The 25,020-nt window shown below is 41.9% G+C and overlaps 1 protein-coding gene across 9 annotated transcripts in view; it reads left to right on the top strand.

Moving 5' to 3' along the window:
- Positions 1-24,757, top strand: part of LOC147315932 (mitogen-activated protein kinase kinase kinase kinase 3-like) — a 49,220-nt gene extending 24,463 nt beyond the window's left edge. The window contains exons 15-35 of one of the 9 annotated variants that reach the window (XM_086258945.1): positions 203-265; positions 3,804-3,856; positions 4,265-4,303; positions 6,790-6,864; positions 13,385-13,436; positions 13,559-13,760; positions 15,677-15,783; positions 16,372-16,413; positions 16,734-16,818; positions 16,913-16,992; positions 17,156-17,216; positions 17,436-17,553; positions 17,740-17,798; positions 18,046-18,149; positions 18,494-18,665; positions 18,772-18,840; positions 18,976-19,068; positions 19,192-19,262; positions 19,919-19,974; positions 20,086-20,139; positions 20,786-24,757. In XM_086258945.1, coding sequence (XP_086115071.1) covers positions 203-265; positions 3,804-3,856; positions 4,265-4,303; positions 6,790-6,864; positions 13,385-13,436; positions 13,559-13,760; positions 15,677-15,783; positions 16,372-16,413; positions 16,734-16,818; positions 16,913-16,992; positions 17,156-17,216; positions 17,436-17,553; positions 17,740-17,798; positions 18,046-18,149; positions 18,494-18,665; positions 18,772-18,840; positions 18,976-19,068; positions 19,192-19,262; positions 19,919-19,974; positions 20,086-20,139; positions 20,786-20,873 — 1,743 coding nt within the window. In that variant the 3' untranslated portion in view covers positions 20,874-24,757. The other 8 variants (XM_086258940.1, XM_086258942.1, XM_086258943.1 and 5 more) reach the window with 8 other exon arrangements.
- The last annotated feature ends 263 nt before the right edge of the window (positions 24,758-25,020 follow it).

The following is a 25,020-nucleotide window of genomic DNA, read 5'->3' as shown; positions in this document are numbered from 1 at the left end:
CTAAAAGCGATGAGCCACCAGCTTGAAAGTGATGTGCGACGAGCGAATCATTTCCAGTGTGGACACAGCTTTAACCCAAACTCATTTTTCACAAGTCATCCCTTCCCTCCATATCACCATTCCTACCTGTTCCCCACCATTATTAGTCCAGGACAGGTTAATGTATTAACTGAGGTCTCTCTCGCTCTGTCTTGCTGACCAGTGTGATTCTGAGCCCTATCTGGACTGTGTTGAGGAGCTCTACTATACAGCAAGATCTAATCTGGTAGTACACCTTTAGTCTCTCTTTGTTTCAGCCTCTCCATCTCTCCAGCTGTTGGCCCATTTATTTTCAGTCTGTCAATTTTTAACGTCATGCTTTATTTAAAATATAATTTAATTTTTTCTCTCCATCTTGCTCATTCTTAAACTCTGAAGGATGAGTCCTTGTCCTACTTTTGTCCTTTTTCAGAGCTCTGAATCTCTCGGCTGCTCGATGTCCAACCTGTATATTTGTTATTTCACATTGTTGATCCATCTCTTCTAGTCCACCCGTCTGTTACTGCCCATCTTTATCTTCTGTTTCCAGCTTCAGCTTTTGCCTCACGAGCTGGTGTTGTAGTTGTCATAGTGATTAGAGTCGTTAGTGCTATTGTTGTTGTTGTTGTTCTTATATATGCATAAAACACACAGATTGGCACACAGAGGTATAAACACAGGGAGGGACACTACAGTGGAGAGGCATGTTACTCAGCAAATGTCTAGTTGAGATGTATTGAAGAATTGTGACAGAAGGGTAGCTTTCAGGGGGGAAAAGCATATTTTGGGGAAAGTTGGCTAACTTTTCTAGTATTTTCTCCTTTTAAAATCAGATTTAACTGGACTTCTGTACATGCAGTTTTTATGTGTCAGTAACCACTGAATTAAAAGTTTGTTCTAAAGTGCTTCAAAATGACTGCCAAGATACCTGCCAAGTCGTAAGACTTACTTCAAGAAAGGCTTTAATATAGAGGAAGATATATCAGGTTCAGCAGTGGAGCTGCAGCTCTAAAGGCTGGTAGTGGTACAGTGCCTTGCTCAAGGACATCTAAAGGAGATTTAAAATATATAAAAGGCATGTCTGCTCAAATTTATTAACACATACACTTTTAATGTGTGTTCTATGGTACTCAATATTTCTTTTCCATATTTCTGATGTTTCCACAGAATGCGCTTCTCTCATTTGTAAAGTGTTGCTTATGTTTTTCTAACCTCTTGTAGTTAACCAGAGTAGCGAGGCCTTGTTTTTTGCTTTGTTTTTTGTCTGTTAGTATGCGTGTTTCTTTGTAGTTTCTTTGTAGCATTGGTGTTTTGTGTCTGCTCATCTGGAGTGCGCATTTCCTCTTGCATGCTTTTTGCTTTCAGGCGTAACATTCAAAAATATTTCTCTGACAAGATGCTGCATTCACATTGTGGTTTTTATGTCACCGATATCCAACCAGAATTTCATTAGTTGATTTAAATTCAGGACCGTTGTCATAGTGCTGAATTTATTGTCAGCCTGCAGAATCATAAAATCTGCACAGCTGATTCTTTATTAGCCCGCACACTCTCAAATGTGCTTTATGACAACATAACACTTTTCTTACCAAAGTTATCTAAAACATTGGTTCCCAATCCACGGTTTGCGAGTCACTTAGGCGTCCACCAATGTATCTGATAACTGCTCCAAAGAGTTACTGGTGTACTTTACTGTACTACAGATACTTTGTATTAGGGGTGTCACTAGGGCTGTTCGATATAACGATATATATCGGATGACGATATAAAAACGTCTATCGTTTCATTTTACGCTATCGTTTGTTTCGTGGTGTTGCAAAATAAACTGTTTACGGCAATATTTTTTCATCCTTTTGATGGTCACTGTAGTGGCTATATTCATTTCTTCTTTCTCTCTTTCTCTTATATTTAATATAACCACACTACGGACGGACAAGCGCCTGTTTTTATGCGTTGTGGTTAGCAACAACGACGGTAACACCATCTCGTGTCCGCTTGTTTATGTTCCATATAAACCTTTCACAATAAAGCTCAAGATCCTGTTGAGACTTTTCAAAATAAACTGAATCACGTGAAAGAGTATGCAGAGTATTTATGGATGAGAAGCAAAAAAGAGCCGCCAGGTGCTAAAAAAAAACCCCTTAGACTCAAACGTTAGAACAGGCTTTTCCCCGCAGCACGCCGTGTAATAAATACTCACAAAGAAAACGGCGGCCGTTAAACTTATGTCTAAAAATGTATGTTTCATGCATCGGTTAAAACACTCGACTCCAGCTACATGACGCGCAGCTGGAAACACTTCCCGCAAAACGAGCTGCACGAGATTCACAGAATTTACAGAAAATGTTACATTTTTGTGATTTATATCGTTATCGTGACGATAGATGTCTTATATCGGGATATGAGATTTTGGTCATATCGCACAGCCCTAGGTGTCACTAAAAATGTGTATTGATTGTTTGATTGATTTAGAAAACAAATATGTTAGTAATGACATATAATAATATTAGAAATACGTTTGTAGTTGCTCTTTGTGCATGCTTCTGTAAAGTTATGGCTTCAGACTCTGTCATACATTTGTGTTTTTTGTCATTTTACCCAAGAAGTCAACACAAAAGAGCAAAGCTTTAGATAAACTTGACCAATAGAAGTACTGCTGTCTAGATATTGCAGAGAGACTTATTTCTATCTTGTTACTGTGACTATTTTGACAAAGATAATGAATTGAGAAAATCCAATTTTAACATTATATGCCTCCTTTAGAGGTGTTGAATGCATTTGGAAGATAAAACCTTTTCGTTTAGTCATGTTTCCAAATACAAAAATACTGTAACTGCAGTCAACAGTAGTAACAGAATGTTCAATCGAAAGGACAAGGAGCACATCACAACCACCGCACTACAATATTTTACATTAGTGAAACCTATTTAATGATAGTTAATAAAAATGATTAACGTATCTACTGTCCTGTATTTCTTGGATTGGATTTTAGTGGAGTTTGGGTTTCTGGGTTAATTCATAGCTGGTAACTTCAGTAACCGACAGCATGTTACATTTTCTGTCTTTCCCTCAACTGTTTTGTGAAATAGTGCATGTTTTCACCTGTTTGTGACCTAAAAGGAACTTGTTTCATCTAGAAAATAAGTCATTGACTCAACAACAAGTCAGTGCATGAGACCATAATGCAAAATTTTAGGGTTTCACAAGCCCAAACGACAGGGAACCACTTTTTGGAAACAACTTCTGTGTTCTATCTGTGAAGCCAGTACTAGCAAAAATTAGCAGGATGAGTAGGATGATAATGTTTCTTTTCATCATTGTTTAATGATGACATTGAAATTAGTTACTTGGTGTGCACCTAATTATTGGTCCTTTTCCTAAATGTGTCAAATGCCAGACTTGTTTTGTGGCTAACGCCCGATGATTAATATATGTAGTATTGGACCACAATGTGAGTTCAGCAAGTGTCAGCTCTGTATAACTATAAATACCCATATGCTCACCATATACATCTGTGAATGTCTGTGGTTATGAATTATACTTCAGGTGAAAGAGCTTCTTATTGTGGGTATGATTTCCAGCAGGCTGCTGTAACGGTCACCACAGCTGCTACAGTGGCAGCGTCTGCAGTCATTTGGCAACTGAAAAGGGCTTCAGTGATGGCCACAACTTTAAACGTGGTTTACTGCCTCAGTTGGCCAAGATCTACAGCACCTGTTAATATATGTATAAATGAACTATTTATGAAGGGTTATGTCACAGTTGTAATCTAATTTGTCTTGTAGGATTTGCAGCTGGAATACGGTCAAGATTCATCGCGTTTTTTGGGAGGAAACAAGTAAGTCTGGCTTGTTTATTTTCTGTTTTTAAACATTTACCTCCCCCTGGATTCTCTTCTTTCATTTCATTGTCAGTTGCAGCTATCCTTCATTTTATTTTATTTTATTTTTTAAATTTTTAATGTCTAGATTGAGCGAGGATGTAGACAATAAGAAGACTTGGAATGTGAAGAGATTTTCTGTTGTGCATTTCAAAGTCTGTGCCAACTTTATGACACTGTCTGTATGCAGCTTTCTGCTCACAAGCATGCATTGTAAGCAGAAAGCTGAGGTTCAGATAAGCACAGCAGAATGTCCTCTAGACTGGGAAGGACTAAGATTTTATTCTCGATACACAAAATCAAAACCTGGGTACTTTTGTCTTTCTTTTTATTCTGTCATTTGTGCTTTTCCGACTTGTCAAACAGGAGTCTTCTCAAATCGGTGGAGGAGGAGCTGCAGCAGAGGTGAGTTTACTCCACTTTGGCGTCCACGTTCAGTGTCTTGGATCTGCTGGTGCTCTAACCACGCCTACCCATGAGCCAATCATTGTTTAACGGCAGGACTAATGAGGCCAATCACATGCAACTAATGCTATAGTAATTACTTCAGGCTGTCTCACTGCTCTCGGCGTTTTGGATTATGCTGGGTTTTATTTCCTCTCAGGCTTGCTTCTTGCTTTGTTCTCATTAGGAAATGGCTGCGCTTCATAGAAGCTTCCTGCAGAGCATGGCTCTCACACACACATGCACGCACACACCAACAAACATGTGCAGTCACACATATGGACATAGAGTTTTAGCCACTGGGTTTCATTTTCTATGGAGAACTTCCTCTTCATTGCTCAAAAGATAATGATTGCTATTTATGTGCTTTGCTACTTTTGGTGAGTAAGTCTGATATGAAAAATGTGTTTCACTGAACTCTAGATTAGCTTGTACATTATTAGGCATCAGGTACAAAGTTGTCTTAAATATTTCCCTTAGATGTTAAACAGCAAATCTTAATAGCAGGTCTGCTGGATGGTTGCTTTGCTGCAGGAACATGTTAGCATTATTGTCTCTAGGCTAAAACATCTAAGGCTACAAAATGTTGTGGCTTTACTTGGAACTTAACACGTCCAGGTTTTCTGTCTTTTTGGCTCCTTTATTGATCAAAGGGTTACTTAACATCTTTGAGGTTTTTACATGTATAGTCACGTTAAATAAATATGAAAAATAACCTTATCAGATGTTTTAAATTGATGAACAGCAACACGTGATGTATGATGTGTCATTATTTATTTAACAAAAACTAAGACGAAACCAGAGGAAGTGCGTGAAACACTAAGTAAACCGCATCTGGAGCCACCTTTACCACCAATAACTTGAAGCAGTTGTTTTCTGTATGACTTCATCAGTGTCTCACATCATTGTGGCCATTGTTAAGTTCATATTATTATCTTAAGGTTCTACCACAGCTTTTCAGTCAGGATTGGACTTTCACTAGGTCATTGCAACACCTTGATTTTGTTTTTTAGTCATGCTTCTGTGCTTGGGATCACTGTCCTGTTTTTTTTTTTACCTAATTGTGGCCAAGCTTTACCATATTTGATTCTACAATCCTTTGGCATACCAATGAGTTCATGGTTGGCTCAATAACTGCAAGATGCCCGGGTCCTCTGGCTGCAAAATAAGCCCAGGTCATCATTGGGCATGGAAGTTTTTATGCGTTACGTTGAAGTCATGTGTTTCTTTTTTTTTGTTTTTATCTCTTCAAATGTAGAACTGTGCATTATGGCCAGACATCTACACTTTGGTCCCACCTGTCCAAAGAAAATTGGTTGGAATGTCTTGTGGTTTGTTCAGATGCAAATTTGCAAACCTAAGCTGTACTGCCATGTTTTTGTTTTGGAGGGTTTTTTTGCCAGGAGAAAGAAGAGGTTTTCTCCTGGTAACATTTTCAAACAAGCAACACTTGAGCAGTCTTTTCCTGATTGTAGTGTTATGAACTTTTGATGTTTAACATGCAGGCTGAGTGCTGTAGAACCTGAGGTGAAGCTCTTGGGGTTTCTTGCAGTTTCTCCGAGCCTTGCATGATCTGAGCTTTGGGTGAACCTGCATCCACTCCTGGGACGATTAGCAAGCTTTTAAACGTTTACTTTTTTGAAGGTGCTCATGCTTGCTTATCATCATATATTCAAGTGCATTTAATTAGTAGCACCTGGTATCTACACTCTTTTAATTGTTGTGGAAGCAGTAACGGCGTACTTAGTCCTTCACATACTGCTTTGGTATTTTGTATTAAAATTATGACATGGTTTAATATGTTATGTGTTGTTGTTCATCAGAGGTTATATTTACCCATTTTTAAGACATGCTAAGGGCCAAATTATTTTTATTATCTCCTGATATGTAAAACATTAGGATAGAGAGAGTTTCAAACAAAGGCCGGGTTTCTCTGTCCTTGGGATAATGAAAGGACTTTTACCAGTATTTGAGAATTTGATATAATATAATATATAATATGATTTAAAAGGTTACGCTTACTGTTGACGTGTGTAGATCTATAAGGACTTAATGGTTCAAACTGGACCGCTGGGTTTGAAAGTGTCTGGTTGTGGAAGTAATTAGTCCTCAGACCGTTTCTCTTGGTTGTTCAGATGAGTCATTTTGCTGATTTTTGTGGATCGCAGTAAAAATTGGGTCATGCTTTTATTTGAACCTATTCAGTCCTTTCAGATCTGCACAGGGTCAGGAGTTCAGAAGTAGTTTGTGAACCAAGCTTCACTCAGCTTTCCCTCCCCTTCCCCCTTCTTCCTCTGTCCTCTTCTGCCTCTGCCTTCTGTTGTCATCCCCTATCTCCTTTGCTTGCTCCCTTTCTCCCCTGATCACTCCTCCTTATGCCCCCTCTCCCACTCCTCCTTTGTCCTTTCTTTCCCCGCCCCCCTTCCTGTCTTCACCTCCTCTCCCAGGGGCCATGTGGCACACTTAGGGGATGATGAGGATGAGGATGATGATGGTGCAGATGATGATGAAACTCACACTCAGTAAGTTCCCTCTCAGTCTTAGAACTGGAAGCCTCTCCAAATTCTTCTTTTCCCATCTTTCCCTCACTTCCCTCAGGAAAGACTGAGAAGGAAGACAAGGAGTTAAGGCTTCCTACCTTTGCCAGTTTCATCCACACATCTTTATGGAGCACACCCCACCATCACGCCACATACGCCACCTGTTTGTGTGTGTGTGCCTGCTGCCTGTGTGTTGTCCACGCTTTCTTAAAGCTACTAACAGTAACCCTAACCCTAAATGTTCACCAAGAGGCTATTGATATTTCCTCATATATTCTTTCAGTAGTAGAAATGTAATAAATGGAGAAGTGTAGGTGTCACGCAAACAACACAGCATTAAAATACACTTTATAGCTAAAGATTTGACATGATCTATATGGATCGTTGAGCCTGAGTTCAGTTTCATTCTTTAGATAACTGATGCTCATGACCTTGTCCTCTTGTGTGCCGTTGTCTTGTTTTGTTCTTCACTGGCTTCGCCATCTGTGTTCCTTCTTGCTCTGTGTGTGTATGAGTGTGTGTGAGATCACACTGCCTTCTGTCTTATCTTGCCTCTATAAAACTGGAGATCTGGCATCCAGCCTCTCCCCTCAGTGTAAAAGCCAAATGTCTGCGGCAGGCCAGAGTCTTTTTTCCCCCCCTTTTTTCTAGACAGATATTTTCCACCACCGTCAGAGAGGCCTTTTGTGCTTTATATTATAGGATTTTCCCTTCAAGTCATATCCACAACACACAGTGCTGTGATTGCACAAATGAAAATAACCTGAATTCCTAAAGTGGCTGCAACCTGTTGTGCTGTAGCAGTTTCTAGCTTTTGTAGTTTCTGTTGTGGTGGGGGGGAGGGTTTTTTTTTTTCCTCTCAAGGTTTTTTTTTAAGGTGTTTAAGAGCGATAAAAAACAAAATCTTCTATCCATCCATCCATCCATCTTCATCCGCTTATCCGAGGTCGGGTCGCGGGGGTAGCAGCCTAAGCAAAGAGGTCCAGACCTCCCTCTCCCCAGCCACCTCCTCCAGCTTGTCCGGGGGAATACCAAGGCGTTCCCAGGCCAGCCGAGAGATATAATCTCTCCAGCGTGTCCTGGGTCTGCCCCGGGGCCTCCTCCCGGTGGGACATGCCTGGAACACCTCGCCCAGGAGGCGCCCAGGGGGCATCCTTGCCAGATGCCCGAACCACCTCAGCTGGCTCCTTTCGATGTGGAGCAGCAGCTGCTCTACTCTAAGCCCCTCCCGGATGGCCGAACTTCTCACCCTATCTCTAAGGGAGAGGCCAGCCACCCTTCGGAGGAAGCTCATTTCCGCCGCTTGTATCCGCGATCTCGTTCTTTCGGTCACTACCCACAGCTCGTGGCCATAGGTGAGGGTAGGGACGTAGATCGACCGGTAAATTGAGAGCTTCGCTTTTACACTCAGCTCCCTCTTCACCACGACGGACCGGTGCAGCGTCCGCATTACTGCAGCCGCAGCCCCAATCCGTCTGTCGATCTCCAGCTCCCTTCTCCCATCACTCGCGAACAAGACCCCGAGATACTTGAACTCCTCCACTTGGGGCAGGAACTCATCCCCGACCCGGAGTGGGCACTCCACCCTTTTCCGGCTGAGAACCATGGCCTCAGATTTGGAGGTGCTGATCCTCATTCCCGCTGCGTTACACTCGGCTGCGAACCGCTCCAGTGCGAGCTGGAGGCCCTCACCCGATGAAGCCAACAGAACCACATCATCCGCAAAAATCAGAGATGAGATTCTGAGGCCACCAAAGCGAAAGCCCTCCGCCACTTGGCTGCGCCTAGAAATCCTGTCCATAAAAATTATGAATCGCTACCTTATCGTGGTGGAGGGGTTTGTGTGTCCCAGGGATCCCAGGGGCTATGTTGTCTGGGGGCTTTTGCCCCCTGGTAGGGTCTCCCATGGCAAACTGGTCCTGGGTGAGGGACCAGACAAAGAGCGATTCAGAAGACCCCCATGAAAAGAATATCGAGGGAACAGTTTACCCTGCCCGGGATAGGGTTACCGGGGCCCCGCCCTGGAGCCAGGCCCGGGGAGGGTGCCCGAGGGCGAGCGTCTGGTGGCCGGGCCTTAGTCCATGGGGCCCGGCCGGGCACAGCCCGAAGAGGAGACATGGGCCCATCCTCCCGCAGGCCCACCACCCGCAGGAGGCGCCATAGGGGTCGGGTGCATTGTGAGCCGGGTGGCGGCCAGGAGCGGAGGCCCTGGCGGACCGACCCCCGGCTGCCAAGACTGGCAATAGGGACATGGAATGTCACCTCTCTGGTGGGGAAGGAGCCTGAGTTGGTGCGTGAGGTTGAGAGGTACCGGCTAGATATAGTTGGGCTCACCTCTACGCATTGTCTGGGCTCTGGAACCAGTCTCCTGGAGAGGGGCTGGACTCTGTCTCAGTCTGGAGTTGCCCCTGGTGAGAGGCGGCGGGCTGGGGTGGGTATTCTTATATCCCCTCGGCTTGCTGCCGGTACGTTGGGGTTTTTCCCGGTGGACGAGAGGGTTTGTTCCCTGCGCCTTAGGGTCGGGGAACGGGTCCTGACTGTCATCTGCGCTTATGCGCCGAGTGGCAGTTCGGAGTACCCAGCCTTCTTAGAGTCCCTGGGGGGGGTGCTGGAAGGTGCTCCACCTGGAGACTCTGTTGTCCTGCTGGGAGACTTCAATGCTCACGTGGGTAACGACAGCGAGACCTGGAGGGGCGTGATTGGGAGGAACGGCCTCCCTGATCTGAACCCGAGCGGTGCTTTGTTATTGGACTTCTGTGCTAATCACAGTTTGGCCATAACGAACACCCAGTTCGAACATAAGAGTGTCCATAAGTGCACGTGGCACCAGGATGCTCTAGGCCGTAGGTCGATGATCGATTTTGTAATCGTATCACCAGACCTGCGACCATATGTTCTGGACACTCGGGTAAAGAGAGGGGCTGAGCTGTCAACTGATCACCACCTGGTGGTGAGTTGGATCAGGTGGCGGGGGAGGACGCTGGACAGACCTGGTGCACCTAAACGCGTAGTGAGGGTGTGCTGGGAACGTCTAGCAGAGGCCCCAGTCCGCGAGATCTTCAACGCACACCTCCGGCAGAGCTTCAACAGCATCCCGAGGGAGACTGGGGACATTGAGTCCGAATGGACCATGTTCAGCGTCTCCATTGCCGAAGCTGCTGCATTGAGCTGCGGCCGCAAGGTGGTTGGTGCCTGCCGTGGTGGTAATCCCCGAACCAAATGGTGGACACCAGAGGTGAAGGGAGCCACCAGGCTGAAGAAGGAGGCCTATCGGGCTTGGTTAGCCTGTGGGACTCCGGAGGCAGCCGACAGGTATCGACAGGCCAAGCGGAATGCGGCTCGGGCAGTGGCTGAAGCAAAAACTCGGGTGTGGGAGGAGTTCGGAGAGGCCATGGAAAAAGACTTTCGGACTGCCTCGAAGAGATTCTGGCAAACCGTCAGGCGTCTCAGGAGGGGAAAGCGGTGCTCTACCTGCACTGTGTATAGTGCTGGCGGAGCGCTGTTGACGTCGACTGAGAAAATTGTCGGGCGGTGGAAGGAATACTTCGAGGACCTCCTTAATCCCACTGACACGTCTTCCGGGGAGGAAGCAGAGTCTGGGGATGAGGGGTGTGACCCACCGATTTCCGGGGGCGAGGTCACTGAGGCAGTTAAACAACTCCTTGGTGGCAGAGCCCCTGGTGTCGATGAGGTCCGCCCCGAGTTCCTGAAGGCTCTGGACGTTGTAGGGCTGTCTTGGTTGACACGTCTCTGCAATGTTGCGTGGAGATCAGGGGCAGTACCTGTGGACTGGCAGACCGGGGTGGTGGTCCCCATCTTCAAGAAGGGGGACCGGAGGGTGTGTTCCAACTACAGGGGGATCACACTCCTCAGCCTCCCCGGGAAAGTCTATGCCAGGGTGCTGGAGAGGAGGGTTCGTCCGCTAGTCGAACCTCGGATACAGGAGGAACAAAATCTTCTAGCCAAACAAAAAAGGAAATTTCCTCCAGACAAAGGAACAAAAATATTTAGTCCCTCAGACTCTATGTAAACAATATAGAGAAAGTGTAGCCGAGGGGTGGGCAACTCCAGGCCTCGAGTGCCGGTGCCCGGCAGGTTTTAGATGTGTCCTTCATCCAACGCAGCTGATTCAAATGGCTAAAGTTCCTCCTCAACATGTCATGAAGAACTCCAGAGGCCTGGGAATGAACTAATCATTTGATTCAGGTGTGCTGACCCAGGGTGATATCTAAAACCTGCAGGACACTGGCACTCGAGGCCTGGAGTTGCCTACCCCTGGTGTAGCCGATGCAGAAACGACTTGAACCTGCACTCTGCTGGGACTGTTCTGGTTCCAAAAAGGGCTTCCAGTTTTATACAAATCTATGGAAAAATAACACTTTTGACTCCTTTGCTTTGAGACGTTAGACATTAATTAAACTGGAGACTTAATGAAGCGTTATTAAGTTTTATTGATTAAGTATGATGTTAATTCATTAGCATTTTAGTGTGAGAAAGGATGATAAACTTGGGTGTGCTTGTCATTGACAAGTCTGTAGCCAGTGAGCGTACAGTATCCGTTGGTTTCTCAGTCTCCAGTTTAGTTTGAGAACACAAACTGTTGCTGATCACGAAAACACTCAGCTTAAGCCTTCACATCCAGACTTGACGACCAACGGATGGTCCCCAAATCAACTTAGTTACTAAGTAAAAGTTAAAGTTAGGAGCATTTGGATTACATAGACACTAAATTTTGAAAATCTTTAGTGTAGGTATCAAAAATTCGAATAGATTTTGTTTCTTTTCAAGCATCTTAAAATAATTTCAGTTGCAAATAAATTCCCTTTTGCACATCCAGCATTTTAAAGTTTTAAAGTTATGATTTCAGCTTTGTTGGTGTTTTTTGGTAAAAAAAAAAAAGTATCCATAACTCGAAATTTTGACTTATTAACTTGATATTTCAAGAAAAGTAGCACTGCCAAGCAGTAATCTATGTGAATGACATCATTTCCTTGTTACCCGGAAGCTGAAGCCCTCAGCTACAAATGCTACAGCTAAGCTACCAGTAAGTAAGTCATGAATGCACAAATTGCTGAGTATTTTCAACGTGGCTTCACAAATGATGAAATCCTTGTGCTGTTAGCTGAATCACATGGCGTTACTATCAGCAAACGTACTCTCAAAAGCACCAGTTTGTTGCGATACGGTTTTGACTGCGCATTCCTCTGCGCCATATCCTTCCAGGTACAAGAAAATGACATCATTCATGTAGATTACTGATTGGTAGAGCTAACTCGAAATTTACTCAAGTTACTTTTCTCAGAATTTCGAGTTGATAAGGGAAAATAACTCGAAATTTAGAGTTGTGGATACTTTTTTATTTTTTTTTTAGTGGTGGAAACGGGCTTCCATATTTTGGTCATAATCTGATTGCATAGTCCTTATCACCAGCCTTGTGTTTAGCATCAGTGCATTCTAAGAGAGCTGCTTTCTTCCGGCTTTCTTTAGAGATGCTTTTATGCGTACTGCACCCATGCGTGGCTTACCACCTTAAGTGAATGTGTAAACTATGTCAGTCACAGATTAGTTTTGTACTGATAAAGTTTACACTTTAAGCTTCTTTAAGGGGGGGTAATCTTTTTCTGTGTCTCCCACTCAGCTTAAATACTGCAACTTCTTTTCTTGGTACCCCCATCTTCATTTTTCACTGTGATTGGCTCCCAGCCTCTCTCCATTCTGATTTGTGTGCTGTGATTGGTTCTTGTCCATAACTTAACTACAACATTTATAAAATGTCATGGATAAAGTCTCTGAAATTGTGCTGGTCGGAAGGCATAATTGCAATTACTCTTCTATTTCTTTTCCTTAAAAAAAAAAGATTTTAAGAGGTGCTTTAAATGAGAGCAAGACACAAACTCTAATTTATTTACACTAAACATAAATTTTAATTTTAAAAGTAATACTTTTACTAAAATATTATTAAGTTTGTCAGTATCAGCGCTATCCATTCAGAGGCTTTGCACACGCTGACCCTTCTTTGTTTTACTGTTGTCTAAAGTTCTTGTCTTACTTTATATTTCGTGGTTAACCTTTAATGACCTTTCTATTATATCAGTTTGTGTGTAAGTGGCATTGGGCTGTGGTTAAACCTGTTATTTGAGCCTTTGATTTCACATTCAGTGAGCCTGCAAAATATTACATCTCATCTGATCTGGGTTCACAAATGTGTCAGCATATTTTTTCGATTATTTTTAAAACAAATCTGACAATTTTATTTTCTATTTCCAATAAAATGGTTGGGTTTGGGTTTTTTTTGTTTGTTTTTTTAAGAAAAACTCTGGATTGTAATTATGCGTTGAATGTAATAACTTAGCTTATAAATGGCTTAAAAATGGCAAGTCAAACCATAGCTTCAGTGCTAACATTCTAACATATATTTATTATTTCCCATATATTTCCTGGTTGTAAAAAACGGCAGCTGTCTTGAGTATCTTGTCACAGATTTTTCCCTCTTATTCTTCAGTAAATCAAGCACCATCATGAGGCCAAGGGTCCCACCCCCACTTCCTCCTAAGGTAGGAAAAACCGTGTCTGTAGTTAGCAGAATTTTTGAAGTAGTAGCAATTTTAGTGCTCAGAATATGTAATAAGTAACTGATTTCTTATACAATCTTTTTCTTCTTCTTCTTCTTCTTAAGCCCAAATCCATCTCCTCACCCCATAATCAGACGGATCAAAAACACGACGACAGCCACTCACACAGTGAAGATGACGGTGGAGGGGGAGGGACCATCAAGCGCTGCCCAGTGCCAGAGACGCCGAGCCCCGCCAAGCCCGCCTCCTATGTCCCCCCGCGTCCCCCGCCCCCGAAGCTGCCGCCCCACCGCCGCAGTAGCCTAGGTAACGAGAGCCCGAAGCTCAAAGACGTCGAAAACTCTGCCACAGAGGATGATGGGAGCTTTAGGCATTTCTGGGAGTGGCTCCACACGCCTCACACAGAGGAGGAGCTGGAGGAGGCATGGGAGGTTCTCAAGGAGGTGAAAGAGGAGCAGGAAAAACAGGAGGAAAAGAAAGAGAGTAAGAGCAGCTGATTTGGTAGCTGGGTAGTGTCCGCAGACCCTGTCGTCCCCTGCGATTGGTTGTGTGGTCTTCCATTAGTCTTTCCTTGTAGTCTGATTTATTTGTTCCATGATTCCATTAACAGTAATGCTTTTTTTAAAGTTTTTATTTGCTTTGTTTCTTCCGTTCATCAGCTCACGCTCAACATGATTGTTTGTCTCTAAAGTCATTTTTGTGAAGACTGATTGGTTCATCCAATCCAGTGATCCAAACAATCAAATGCTGCTAAACCACTCCCCCTCGCTTCTTAGGACAAAGGAAGAGGAGAAAACATAGTCCTGGCTGACTGGTCCAGTTTTGATTCTTTTAACAAAAAATTATTCTGTGCATTGTCAGCTCTCACTTTCTAAAAGCGGCCTATTAGGGTCAGTGGAGGTTAAAGGTTTTCATGAAAATGAGCTGTTGTGTTGTTAGATTTTCACGTGAGGCATGGATCCCAAAAGCTCAAATATAACTTATTTATTTTTTTACATTTTAAGTTTCCAATTTTAATCTCAAAGTAGTTTCTTAACTCTCAGAATATTAAGCCCTTCATTGTCCTCCAATTATTCTTTCCCCCCCCTTTTTTGGCCTTTAGTGGCCCTAATATGTCGTTGTAGACATTCTGACAATGAAGTGTTTTTTAGTTAAATTTGCTGTTTCATGTTTCTTTATACGAGTTTACAGATGCCAAATTATAACTGAACTTATTAAACAGTAACAGAAATGCCAAATTTTATAAAAGTTTGTAATCCCGTTTTATACTTTAGGCAAGTGACTAAATCCCCATTCTAGTGTGCCTTTTAAATGTTTGCATTGTTGTTGAGCATTTCGGGTATCTCAGTCATGCTCTGATTTTTTTTTTATTATTGTGTTATATAGTGTTACTTTGACTTGGAAGTGGATAAGTTGAGCAATTAAAATTTGCTGCCACCTATGACCTAATCTCAGGACAGGGATATGCTTCTTTGGATATTATTTTTACCTTTTTGATTTTGCACAGAGAATGTAGATCCTGCATATTTTTAAGTTTATTTCTCTAGTTTTTTGATTGCGCTTTGGAAGCTTTTACAGTAAAGTGTTACATTTAATAAGCAGTATATGGTAGATATATTAACCATGGTGTTTTGGAAATAATAACAGTTCAGTAGATTGAAAGCATAGTGTAGAATTGCACAGTCATGCTGGAATGGTCGTGCTGTAGGCACGCTCAGGTGAAAGTTGAACTGTCTTTGACGATATGGTTATGGCTCTAATCACGACAGGAAGCAACATTCGTGCGTAGCTCAAATGGTTTTGCCGTTTACTACCTGTCATTCGCTGGTTACTCGCTGGGGTAGTAAAGGAGAGAAACTGATCAATAATTGACTGCAGTTTGTGGTGCATTCACACTCCCCCTCGATCATGACCATATTTGATCCTCTGTTTTCTTCCTGCTGGCCTGCTCCTTCCCTCCTCCCCCCCCTCTCTGCTCCCAATAGCTTGTTTTTGTTTACTCTTTAATATTAACATTCCTTGCTGTCTTTAGTCTTATAAATTAAATTGTTCTCATTAAATCAAGTGTTTTTGTAGATGCGTCATGTTTATTTTGGCTTTCTTTGTTTTCAAAGCTTCACATGCGCACACACAGTCTCTCTGTCTCTTACCCGCTCTCTCTGTTTCCTGTGTCACTCAAACACAGTAAGTTGTGTCTGTTGTGTCTGTTGTTGTTGTTGTAGGTAATGGGCTGAACTCTCCCCACAATGGCGAGAGGGCCAGCCCAGCAGAGAGGCAGTCCACCATGCCACCTAGTGTCCCCATACGGAAGGACAAGAAGGATGTTCCGGTAAGCATGCAGGAGTGGCTCAAGGACCCACAGAGGTCTTGAGGGAGGATGCAGAGTGCTGCCATTGTTAAAATTATTAATAATCGGCATAACACTGTGTGGAGAAGAAAGGCCAAGTCAGGTGAAATGTATTGGGTAGTGTTCTTGTCAGTGCAAAGCCAGTGAAGGATCCTGACCTTTGTTGCTGTTGCAGCTCTTGCTGATCATCACTGTTTTTTAAAGAAGAAGTGGAATTTGGGCATCTCCCAAGTCAATAATGGATTATAAATCAGGGGAAAAATAAATTCCATAATGTTCAACCCTTGAGAAAGTTTAGAGGAGTGCTGTATGAGAAGTTATGCACCTAGATAGCTTCATCTACATACTTGTCAAACTGAAGCACCAGATGGGTGTACTTCAAACTATGACTAATAGCTTAGTGAGCTAATTCAGCTACAATTCTTTTATTTAAAGCATGTTTTAAGTGCACTATAGACTATCTGCTGGGAGAATACATTTTATATATACAGGTTGTTATGCTCATATATATCATCCAGTCATTTTATTATTGATGTTTTTAATGTGTGTTTGTGTTTATCACTTCCTTAGAAGCCAATCAGTAATGGTCTCCCCCCAACACCCAAAGTCCATGTAAGTATGGGTCTTTTTTGCTTTGTTTGTTTGTTTTTAAGAGAAAATAATGTAGTTGAGTTAATTGGATTAGTGTTGTAAAGACTTCTTGGCATTGCGGATCTTTTTGTTCCTATACAAAAGTTTTTTTATGTGCAAAATATTAAATGAAATGAATTTACTCATTTGGAAAAAAATGGAAAACGAATCCATAAGCAAGTTAAAATATTACTTTTTAGTGTGGAGTGTCTCACTAAAGGCATTTAGATCACAAGGTCTCCGAATCCTTTAAATTAAAAAAAAAATAATCTTGAACTTCTTTCTTTTTCTCCCGTTTCCAGATGGGTGCGTGTTTCTCCAAGGTGTTCAACGGCTGTCCCCTCAAGATCCACTGTGCCACTTCGTGGATCAACCCTGACACCAGAGGTAACCAACAGGAAAACACTATCAAAGTTTATTTTACAGGTGTTGTTTTCACTTTTCACTAAGCACGGATCAAATGCTCTTTTGTGCGTTTCAGACCAGTATTTGATATTCGGAGCAGAAGAGGGAATCTACACATTAAACCTCAATGAGCTACATGAGACAACAATGGAACAGGTGAGACTAGAAATCGGTAATTTAACATAATGCTATATACTTTCTGAAAACAGGGTATATTAGTTGTAATGTTATACATGTGAGATAGTCCAGTCTTTGAATCAGACTGTTTTAAATGTTCTGGCACTCTGAGATGCTCAGATTACTTTGTGTCCACCTGCAGCTCTTCCCTCGGCGGTGTACCTGGTTATATGTCATGAACAACTGTCTTCTTTCCATATCTGGTGAGTTGTCGAACATCATTATGATAGAAGTGTGTGGCACTTGACTGCCCTTATTACTTTCACCCATTTGTCTCTGAAATTGTTCTTAAATTGGATCATCGGCGCATGATTTTTGATACAATGTGTTTTATTTCTTCAAATATGCTTTTGTAGCTTGTATCGTAGGTCACTACTATTATTTCCTTTTAACTGTTTCTTCTATATCCTGTTTCATTGCAGGAAAAGCCTCTCAGCTGTACTCCCATAGTCTAAGCGGTATGTTTGAACAGGCCAGACAGTTACAGAAGTTACCAGTAGCCATTCCCACGCACAAGCTGCCTGATAAGATAATTCCCAGGTAACTCTACAACTAGAAAATCTAAGCTGTGAAATATTTATAGCCTCTGTTTCCTTGTAGTTTTTTCCCCCCTACATAAATTAAATGTCACTCCTGCTTATTTTAACTAATTTAAATATGTTTTCAATAAAACCAGAAGTTTGTGCCAGTTCAGCTCTATATTTGGATCATATTTCTTTATTATAGGAAGTTTGCTGTGTCCAATAAGATTCCAGAGACTAAAGGGTGCCAAAAGTGCTGCGTAGGTGAGTTTCTGTAAATGCTGATTTTATATTTTCTTTTGTCGAACACCTGTTTTTGTTTTTTAATTATGTTCTGTGACTAACTTTATTTAACTGTATCAAATTCGGACTCGTTGCATGAAACTACCTCGTGTTATCTTGTACTGTCCTGTGTGGTGTTTGTGCAGAACAAAAAATAGCACTGAATTATAATTTTTGTGCAAAGAGGAAAAATTCAAATGGATTCATGGTCGTTGTTGTTTTTGTGCAGTTCGTAACCCATACACAGGTCATAAGTACCTGTGTGGAGCCTTCCAGTCAAGTGTCATGCTGTTGGAGTGGGTGGAGTCAATGCAGAAGTTCATGCTCATCAAGGTCAGTTTTGAATCTCCCCAAAAATCAAGATAATGTTCATTTAATTTAAGCTCCTTTCCTAAGCACGTTTTATTACACAGTTACAAGAAAGAAAATAAGTATTTGCACACGCAAGAAATTTTTCCACAATGCTAGCAGTTTTTGTTTTCAAGATCAAAAGTTTGAAAAGACCAAGCACAGTGTTAATTTTGCTTGGCCACGAGTTCTGCAGTCCTGGCAGATCAGCTGATATTGGTGCCAGTCAGTCAGCAAATGGCTCAGCTGATTCCAGTCAAATGATTTTATGATTATATCGAAATACAACACATAGCTTTCTAAACTTTTTTTCCTTTTCTATGTAACAGACTATTGACTTCCCACTACCCTGTCCGTTGGAGGTCTTTGAAATGTTGGTGGTCCCCGAACAGACCTACCCTCTCATCTGTGTCGCAGTCAGTAAAGGAACTGAACTCAGCCAGGTGGTCCGATTTGGCACAGTCAATCCCAACTCTACCTCCTCCTGGTTCACAGAAGCAGGTGAGAACACCGCCCGGCTCTGTCAAGTTAAACCAATAACAGTTTTCTTTGGTGGGAACAGCACGAGAGCCAAAGTAATCCTCTGCCTTTTTCTCCTCCTCTGCAGAAACCCCACAGACATGTGTGATCCATGTCACTCAGCTAGAGAGAGACACGATCCTAGTCTGCCTCGACAGTGAGTCGCTAATAGATTTTAACTCATCTTACCCATTTATGATCTTTTCAGGTTCAGATTTAGAAGGTATTAACACTTATTTTATTAGTTTTACCAAACTGTTTCCTCTGTCTTTTTTTGTTTTTCCTACTACAGGGTGTATAAAGATAGTGAATCTCCAGGGTCGGTTGAAATCCAGCAGAAAGTTGTCAGCCGAGCTCACCTTCAACTTCCAGATTGAAAACATCGGTAAACAAAAACAGAAAGACTACATGGCACGGATATCTTCTAGTGGGTTACTGTTGATCTATAAACAAACCTTAATCCGTATTGTTTTTCCTTGGGGTTTTTTTCTTTCCTTTTTTTATCCAGTTTGCCTCCAAGACAGTGTATTGGCGTTTTGGAGACATGGCATGCAGGGACGGAGTTTCAAGACTAATGAGGTGAGATTCATACTGAGCACATTTAAGAGTAAAACACGCCCTTCAGGTGGCCTCTGTGCGCTGTAATAATGTTTAGTCCGCAGCATCAGGGTGTCTTATTTAATCTTACTTTATTAGGATTTTGGGCCTTACTGTGGGTGCTCAATATAGCCTCAAAAAAATCACATCACAGTAATTCAAGGGATAACAGGGTGTATCAGTTTCCATTTCTACCCAATATTTATGTGGCCTTATGGATAGTATCATAATTACACATTCTTACATGGTTGCAAACCAGGATTAAATGCACATACAGTCTGTCAAAACGCTTCACTCTGACTATCTGTCTGTTAAGCAATGACGCATCAACCGTGCTTCCAGGTCCAAACTCTGCTACTGTGTTCACTGAGGCTGTCGCCACTTTAAACTGTTGCAGTGTTTTGTCTCTTGTTTTATTTTGCACAAGTCTCTAAGAATAATCAGTGGTCATTGTCGGTCTCTGTGGGTTTTTATTAGCACTATTCATGTGCAAAATGTCTTTAAAATCACTTTTTAAAATCTTAATCCTTTATATTAAATCATTAGTGAGTATTTGGCAAAAGTCTGATGAGACATCTGAGTCAGATCATCAGTGTTTTACGGCATCATTTAGCACCTCTTCTGCTTTCTTTCATCAGATCACTCAGGAGATCTCAGACAACACACGCATCTTCAGACTACTGGGATCAGACAGGTGAGAAACACTTACCTGCCAGCATTTCCTTACAGTTTCATACCTGTCACACACACATGGACACACATTTAGGTCTCTGTTAACACTCTCTTTAATGTCTCACCACTAAAGACATGATGACTGTAGAGAGCAAGAGGCTGAGGAAAAAGGCCTCAAACTTCCCAGGTACACTCACGGGTCGCTGGCCACAGACGGCCCAAAACTTCTGCCGCTTTCTATCAGAACTTTCAAATCCTGCTTGATGCCAGATGATGGTGATCAGGAAAATTCAGAGAGAGAAAATATGGGAATTTTTTTTGATTAAATGATGAGAGAAGAGACACCAAAATTATATCTGGTCTGATTCCTTCCTGCTTAAACTGTCAGATGCCATAAGTTCTTTCAGTTTAATGCTGGGGTTGTAGACCCTCGACAAAGCACCAAAACAGACATACTTGTGTAGAGGCTGGATCATCTTGGTGTCTGTTTTCTCATTACTGAGGCTGAGTATCTTCAAGTTGTGATGTGTGATTCTTTGGGTTGCTCTGAAAGAGTACTAACAGCTTTCTCACAGTTTTCCTCCGGGTTAGGAGAGTACTCTTAGCTTCAGAGTAAGTCATGTTTCTCTACTGCCTTTTTCCAAATAACAGGGTTTTTACAAGCTTGGACCATATCCCGTTTATTTTTTATTTTGTTTTGTTTTAACACGCTAAAAAACCAGCTGGGCTGTTCTTTCGTCTGGGAAAGGGTGAATTGTTTTGCTACCTTGACTTGAAACTAAACTAGATGTTGTGTGTGTATGTTTTATCTCCGTGTGTGTTTTGTGTTGCAGGGTGGTGGTGCTGGAAAGCAGGCCTACGGACAACCCTACAGCCCACAGCAACCTCTACATCCTGGCAGGCCATGAAAACAGCTACTGAGACATGCACACTAACATACGTGCACATAAAACACGCTCTGTAGACATCCCAGCATTAGTACAGGAAAGGGAGCAAGCGACACACTCATCCCAACTCCACTTTTATCCCACCCAGCCTTCATCTTCTCCCCTGGCCCGACTAGCAGTGTGTCTGGGAGATGTTCATCAGTGCACATGCGGAATCCCAGTTGCAGCGTTTTATAAAGAGCTGCAGTGTTATGTGTATCAGTGAAGTGTGCGTGTGGCGTTAGAGCAGTGGGTTGTAGACCCGTTTCTGACAGTGTCAGGGTTTTAAAACTCTTGGCCCGAGGCCGCTTTAGATCGGGATAGCCAGCTGAATCTCTGGCCCCTACCCTGGATACATCACCCTGGGAACAATGTCTAGCACGGAAATTTGACTCCAACACTACTTCTACTACTACTACTTCTACATATGCTACTAACACTACTGCTACTGCTACTGCTGTTTGCGCTAAAGCTTCACAGAAGGGCCATCTTGCACAGAAAGCCTACCCTTCTTCTTCATTGCTCCTCCTTCCTTTTTTCCTTACTTGTCCCTTTTTTTAAAAAACGACACCTTTATTTATTTTTGGCATGACATGCTTTTAACAACCAGAATGAATTTCCTTTTTTATTTGTTGTCTTTTTAAAAAATAAAAAAGAGAAAACCAACTAAAAAGCTTTGCCACTTTCCCTAGCATCAAATTCCAATACTCGTCACCACACAAGTGCTTAATTGACCTCTATTTAATTGTTGTAAATATAAGTGTAGTATTATTTTTGACAGAGACGAACACTAAAAGGGTTGTGTAGATAGGTGTGCGTATAGTTGGTCTGTACAACTGTGGAGACGAAATGCGAGACAAATAGACACGTTGCGACAGCAAATTCACTCCCTAGTTCCTTGATCATGTGACCCCTGCAGTCTCACAGACGAACATCTTTAGTAATCTGATATTACTCTTCTCATGGCTTGGACCTCAGGATCAAATTGAGCGAACACAGGACACCGATTGGCCGTTTTTCACTCTCAGCGCGTCGCTGTCATGACTTCCTGCTTGTTTTCATCACGTGACCGTCATCAGGGTGGACGAAAATGATCATTTCCGCTCGTTTCATTTTGTTTCTTCTTTTATTTTTTAATCAGAAATCTTTGTTTATTCTTCAGCAATATATATTTTTTTGCTATTTTTATTGAACCACTGGTGTTACAAATTTGCACAGAGAAAAATGTATTTCATAAACAAATGTGATGTCATTATAATATATGACCTTGTGTGTGTATGCATAGTGTGTATGTGTGTGCGCGTCTGTGTGCGTAGACATAGAATATGCACATATAAGAGTGTCATGTACAGATCTGGTCTTTAACAAGTGACAAGTTTCTGGTCACTTTATTAAAAAAAAAAAAAAGCATCAGCAGATAAGAAAATACAAAAAGAGCTGGATATACAGTCATTTAATTATATCTGGTTAGGCTGAAATCGAATTAGCTTTTAGCCCATTGGACAGAAATAATGTGTTTACAAAGTAAAATGCAGACCTGAATCATCTGCAGCCAGCCTGCGTTCCACAGTCACACAGAGACTGAACAGAGACCCACCGCCGCTGATCACTAGAGAAAAGTTAGCCCTAGTGTTGTCTGACCAGTTAATTAGCTGGTTGCTAGGTGAAACTGGTCACAAAGAAGTACAACGCTTTTACAGATTTATTAGACCACCACCCAATGTAAGGTTTATGCCACAGCTGCTTTACTGTTTTATAAAAACTGTTACAGTTACAGTTATTTGCTCACATTCCTGAGCAGAAAAATTAGTTGTTGAATGTTTAGTTTGATTCAGTGTGCAGGCTTAAATTTGGGTATAAAAGCAATAGTTGCCTCCTTTAAAAAATGGTGTTTGCTGCGATGAAGCACAACTTAATTTGTGGATCTACCATCCAAACTATGGGTAACTGCAGCGGTGTACTAGCAACCAAAAGCAATCACAAGACGTTTTTTGTGCAGCACCCTATTTGTAACCAGTCTCGGCTAACAACAGTCTGAAATCGCCAGCATCCAAGTGATTTCCAACCGGTGAGCCACCGCTGTAACACAGGCAACTCTAAACTAAAACAACATGGCTGATAGGCTATAGTACATTTCACTACACTGAGCAATAAACTGGTGGGTTACCATTATCTGACCTCAGTGAAATAATGCCGTAACAATAACAGCATGTATGTGGTGTTAACAGTGCATCCACATCCAAATATATTACTCTCCATATTGTGGTATTGAGTGGTGTAGCCTGTAGCGTTATGAATAATGGTCTGCTGGTTTAAATATGGTGCAAAGGCTTGCTCAATAATCCAGTCAGACTCATTAATAGAAATTTCTGTGTAACACCTTTTTTTTCCTGTATTCCTGAGAAATATTTGCAGAAGTTTTCATTGTCAGCTGTGACTTTTTTTTAAAGACCCATATCTGTATGAGAGCTCACACTACATGCATGTAGATGCGCACTGTCTGTGTAGGAGAGTCTACGTGTACCATTTAGTTTTCCAAGCTGTGACACTAGAGGTTCCTACTGAGGACACCAGTGTAGATGAACCCGAGATACCGTGCGTAATCCTGAAATCTGAGACATTTGCCTGTCGAATGGTTCACGTTCTCAAAGCTTCTCTCCGAATTTTTTTCCCCTATATTTATAGGCTAAAGCAAATAATTAAAAAATGCAGTAAATTGATCAAAATGAATATAAGCGACTCTTTATCAGATCAACACGTGACACTGAAAATTGAAAATAAAATTTATTACAGGCCGCAAATCCTGCTTCAGCAACCTTGTGGTTTTTAGTGCATCTCTGTCCCAGAGATGAGGCACAGCAGCGGCTGCAGCATTGTCTTTTAAATTTTCACGGGAAATGATTTCATCTGTCACAAGTCTGATTAAAGAGAAATCTTGCCATTCTTTGGGACTGACAGTTGAAAGTTTCACCACAGGTGGTAATCTGTTACCACCTGTAAAGAGTAAAACCACACAAACTATTCATAACGTTTTCATCCGATGTATTTGTGGACACATCTGGAATCATCTTACTAGACTCCAGTTCGCTGTAAAGCAATAGGATCAAGTGCAGAACGGTTGAACTCGGCGTGAGAATAGAAATGCTCTGCCCTTTTTCTTTCAGCAAACAATAACATGTATCGATTTTACTATAAATTGCCTGCAAAGTGCATTAGTGTCCCAGGTGATTGATTTAGCCATTAATGAATACATGTGCTTCCTGCCAACAACCGTGATTATAGACTGGGAGTCATTTCATAGCTGCAGCCAAGTCCTTTATTAAGTTATTTAAGCCAAACAAAAAAGATTAAGCCACAATAATCATATTTTTACCCTTTAAGTTATGAATTCAAGTTGATTGATTTTCCTCACTTGAGTGGTTGAAATGCCAGTGTCATCATCAACCCCGCATGACCAGCCTCTTAGCGAATCGTACTATTTTAGAGGGGAAATGAATCAAGCACTCCGAAAATATTTCACTCTTCATTTTTGTAATGCTAAAATATGTTGTTGAAACTTCCTCTGGCCATATTTAGAAAATCTACCTCGTGGTATCTAGATCAAAGAAAAAAAAAATCTAATACTAAAGACAGCCATCAGCAGCACATGAGGTTAGCGTTCAACCATGTTCTCTAAACTGGCTCTTAACTGTCTGTGTCCTTTCAGCTGATGTGTGTAAATGGAAAAAAATTCATTTAGCTGAAAATGGCTTTCTCAGTGTGAGGTTTTCTCAAAATAGCCATCTCAAATAATTCTTAAATATCTTAACACTTCTATGTATCCTCTTAGCTGCACACCCGACTTCTATAATGTTTCAACATGGCTGGAAAAAAGGGGGGGGGGGGGGGGGGGGGGGAGCTATTCCTGCACCCCTAACCACCTCTGCCTATTCTTTCCTGTTAAAAACATTTAAGTTTGGGAAATCTGTCTATTTAGCATAACAACAAAGTTCATGTGGGATTGAATGATGCTCTGTTTTCTTCTTTCTGCCATCATGCACACAAGCGTAATCTATAATCCTTAGAGCAGGTGCCAACATGGCCTTCCTTTGTGGGTTTTTGCTGAAATGTTAAAAGTGTGTGTTTCATAACCTCAACTGGGC

This window comes from Aulonocara sp. 'chitande type north' Nkhata Bay, linkage group LG13 (assembly GCF_057382095.1).
Source record: "Aulonocara sp. 'chitande type north' Nkhata Bay isolate Kocher_YH1m ecotype deep benthic linkage group LG13, A_spYH_male_GT1.1, whole genome shotgun sequence".
Taxonomy (NCBI): domain Eukaryota; kingdom Metazoa; phylum Chordata; class Actinopteri; order Cichliformes; family Cichlidae; genus Aulonocara; species Aulonocara sp. 'chitande type north' Nkhata Bay.
This window is presented reverse-complemented; position numbering and strand designations above follow the sequence as displayed.